The 4,055-nt window shown below is 29.9% G+C and overlaps 1 protein-coding gene across 1 annotated transcript; it reads right to left on the reverse strand.

The window, feature by feature from the left end:
* Positions 1-2,536: 2,536 nt before the first annotated feature.
* Positions 2,537-3,627, reverse strand: LOC131654995 (vegetative cell wall protein gp1-like). The gene is made up of 3 exons (XM_058924906.1): positions 3,441-3,627; positions 3,121-3,150; positions 2,537-2,848 (listed from the first exon to the last, which is right to left on the reverse strand). The coding sequence occupies exons 1-3, from the start codon at positions 3,595-3,597 to the stop codon at positions 2,721-2,723; spliced, it is 315 nt and encodes a 104-aa protein (XP_058780889.1). The 5' UTR covers positions 3,598-3,627; the 3' UTR covers positions 2,537-2,720.
* Positions 3,628-4,055: the final 428 nt, after the last annotated feature.

Consider the following 4,055-nt stretch of genomic DNA (forward strand, 5'->3'; position numbering starts at 1 on the left):
TTATCAACACTCAAGAATCCACCATTAGTGATCCGCTTGAAACTTAAGGGACGTCCATTGTATAAGTTCTCCTACGATATTGAAAGTCTAAATGAAACACATGAATCACTTGAAACCTAAGAAAACTTGGAAAAGTTCTCTGATGGATTGCAAGAGCAGAAAATCATCTGGTTTCAAGATTTGTTCTATTAAATTTTTATTTGTACCGAAAATATATTTGGTTATTGATATTAATTATCTTACCTTTTTTTCACCAGAAACAAATACATGCAAGATCTGTAGAAAATATCCTTTAACAAACCCTTTTGTTTTGTTTTGAGAAAAAAGTTTCCCAGTACATAAAGATATATAAAGGGTAATACATAAAGGAAATTAGATTTTGTGGCCTTGTTTATTTAAGGTGCATGTATTTGAAAGAGCAATACATAAAGATATTAAAAGGGTATATGATGAATCATTACCGTCCAAAAGCTTCAATTGTTAAAAGGTACATAACAGAATAAGCTATTGAGTTCTATTCAAACTATTTATTAGAAGCATACTCTATAGGATTTTCCATGTATCATTATGATGGAAGATATGAAGGTAAAGGTACTCAAGATTTAAATTTTAAGACAATTAACTAATATGTAATTCTTCTAAGACAATTGTATATATTGAATGATGTTGATGAAGTTCGACCTTACTTATCCGCTCACAAAATACTTATGAAGAAAATTTTCTCTTGGGTGAGTGAAAAATGGATGTTGACAGAGGTTACAAGTGTTTCATAGATTTCTTTAATGAAAGAGTTTCTAAAGATAGGAGTGCATTTGATACAATTTAGTGGATGTCATATATGCCTAAGTTTAATGTAATAATTTGGAGTGCATATAAAATTAGAAAATTCCATTCTATACGAAATTTAAGGATGATTGTAGTACCATGCATAAAAAATAATGGGGATATGGTTGAAGTTGAATCCATGTACTTCCCTCGTTCCAAAAGTTAAGAATCATCTAATCGCATCTAGACCGTACTTTGGGTTATTGAGGAGATTTGGGAGATTAAATATTATGTTATATTTTAAGTGTCTTTATTTAAGTGCAAGTGGATTGCAAGAGTATTGGTATATACAAAATAATAAGTTGGGATTCACATAAATTGACCTTCGCAAGATAGCTTACATGAATGAATCATTCATCATCGAATCCCAAACAAAACAAATTTTTTATGTATGAATTTATATAGGATAACTAAGAAGTGTGTATATTTTATGACATAGTATAATATACATTATTATTGAAATTGAATGATTAATGTTGTTATTGTAGAAGATTTAATGTTGTTGTTTTATCCTTTTATTTATTATTCGTCATTCAAATTATTGTATTTTAATGAGGATGTCCATTCAAGAATTCACATTTTGGTTGTTGCTTAATCATTTTTATATGTTTAAATTATGTTGTAAAAAGAGACTGTGTTGTGTGACACTTAGTTTTGTTTTGATTAGGTTATGCTTAGGTTCTGCTCTGTTTCAAAAGCTTCATTTTTATTTGTTTCGAAATAGTAAAGGTTCGGTTATGTTTTAGAAAAATACAGGTTAAAAAGAAAATTTGGTAAAACAAATTAATAAACAAGGATTTTATCCTCCGATGTTTCCTCAAACCGAGGTAAAAATACTCAATCTATTCCCTTGGTTTTGAAATCAAACCGATGGAAAAAGTGAGGCGCACTTGAAAAGAAAAATTGTTGTTTCTGGATATCGAACTCATGACTAGTTCTAGAATTCCCCTTGGTTGGCAAAACAACCTAAGAAAAAAGTGACACACTTTCCATGACAGGCTTTTGTACCTCGCCCACGAAATCATGGTTAAATCCTTTTACCAATGAGATAATATCACATCCATAGTAGTAAGTTTCCCACAAACCTACCAAGATATTATTGCCAAGCCAAAAGAATGCTCATATCTTCAATGTTCTTCCCTAACACCAATCTACTTAAGACGAGACTTTTAAGTGATATATAAGATGAATTGTGATATATCAATGATAAAGACATGCTTAATCTTAATTTAGATAATTTTTGCTATTTTACTATAATCGTTTGTTGTCTTCATTTTTTCTTCTTTATTGATATGTTTGTCTTTATCAAAAACCAGCCAAATTCTCCGAAAAAGTGGTTTTCCAAATTATTTGCGAAATTACTTTTATGTTTGCCGTGTATTAAAACTTCTTTGGCATTTATAAAATGAAACTAATTTAAGATTGATTTGATTTTTCCAACTCGTTTTTAAGCACTTTAAATCTCGAAAGAACATGTTTTAACTCTCCAACTATTAACTTTACCATACAGCTGATGATATCTAAAATTTTTGTTAACAACAAATTTACTAAATCCTGCATACTTAAAATTTGTAATCAAACCAATATCTTTGTGCTGATTATAATCTCTTCCTTTATTAGTTGTTTGATTATGTATGTATATTTCCACATCACGTTATGACACAACCGTCAAGATTAATTTAATCGAATAATATATCTAACATCATCAAGATAAGTGCGAGTCTATTTTGCTTTATTACTCTCAATTCAAAATATTGGATAGCACATCGTAATTGAACTTACAATAGAGTTTTTCCAACTTATTTTAATAGAAACCTTAAAGACTCGCTTTGTTGATGTGCTTGTACAATCATGTATAGAATGTACAATCATCAAACATAGATCTCTGAAACTCTTTAAGAGCAACAACACCTTATAACCAAAGTACACTCGCCGGTAGCATAGCCTATTCCAAAACAAAATGCTCCACAGTTGAAAATCGGACATATTCCAAAAAAGCAAGGTTTTTGGCCAGATGGTGGTGCTGCAATAATGTCAACAATACACAAAGTTAATTACAAAGGTAAAAATAAAGATAAATTTTGATATCATAATATTTTCATACTCATAAATTTATTCGATACATATAAAAAAAAATTAACGACAAACGAAGAATATATAAATAACAGAAAATGGAGGCACAATGTGTCAATCTCCGATCATAGTATTAGGGTTTTAGGTTTAAGATAAACAGTTGCTATAGAATTCTGGATAATACTTAAATAGATTAAGAGATTTTGTAAACATAAGCTTTACCTGGTGGAGGTTGATCAGCTTTAGGTGGTGCTGCAATAATGACAACAATACACAAAGTTACAAAGGTAAAAATAAAGATAAAATTTGATATCATAATATTTTCATACTTATAAATTTATTTGATACATATAAATTATTTTTTTGAAAGATAAATGAAAAATATATAAATAAGAGAAAAAGGAGGCACAATGACACACTCAAAAACTATGGTCACAATCTCTGATCACTATATTAGGGTTTCGGGTTTAGGATTAACCGTTTTTATAGTACTCTGGACAATATTTAAATAGATTAAGAGATTTTGTAAACATCAGCTTTACCTGGTGGAGGTTGATCAGCTGTAGGTGGTGGAGGTTGATCAGCTTTAGGTGGCGCAGGTTCATAACCTCCTTGTACACTCTCAGCAGCATTATAGCCATTAAGAAATAATGCTACTACAAGGACAACTAGAAAAACTGAAGCACTTGTTTTTGCCATAGCACTATATTTTTATTCTTATCTCTTATCTTGTTTTACATGGAATAAAATTGGCTTTACATCAATCCAATTTATAGCACTATATGTTTCCTTAAATGAGAAAATGGATTATTTAATGTGACTTTGCGTGAGAAAGACATTTTGATAAAATAAAGTTAGTTAAAACCGTGTGGGAAGCATTCATATGCATGGTGTTAAATATGAAGAATAATTAAACTACCAATTGATTGTTATTAGAATGAATTATTAAACTTAATTAGTTACGTAATAGCTAAATTGGCTAATTATTAACATGCATTCGTCACTGCATTTTTCAGTGCATGGGAATCCTTGAACTAGCTAGTAGTTTATTCATATTAAGGTTGGTATCCTTGTTTGTTCTATGGGTGAAGGGAGGCACCAAAATTTTCCGAGTAATATGGGTTGTTGTTTGTAAACCTAATAGTAAAGGTGGTTTG

The sequence above is a fragment of the Vicia villosa genome, linkage group LG3 (genome assembly GCF_029867415.1).
Source record: "Vicia villosa cultivar HV-30 ecotype Madison, WI linkage group LG3, Vvil1.0, whole genome shotgun sequence".
NCBI classification, from domain to species: Eukaryota; Viridiplantae; Streptophyta; class Magnoliopsida; order Fabales; family Fabaceae; genus Vicia; species Vicia villosa.

What these genes read in the sequence shown, in the direction of transcription:
- LOC131654995 (XM_058924906.1), bottom strand. Translation starts at nt 3,597, where the DNA reads ATGGCAAAAACAAGTGCTTCAGTTTTTCTAGTTGTCCTTGTAGTAGCA. An exon ending in AGCTGATCAACCTCCACCAG is followed by an intron (nt 3,151 to 3,440) that starts GTAAAGCTGATG and finishes TCATTATTGCAG; the next exon opens with CACCACCTAAAGCTGATCAA. An exon ending in AGCTGATCAACCTCCACCAG is followed by an intron (nt 2,849 to 3,120) that starts GTAAAGCTTATG and finishes ACATTATTGCAG; the next exon opens with CACCACCATCTGGCCAAAAA.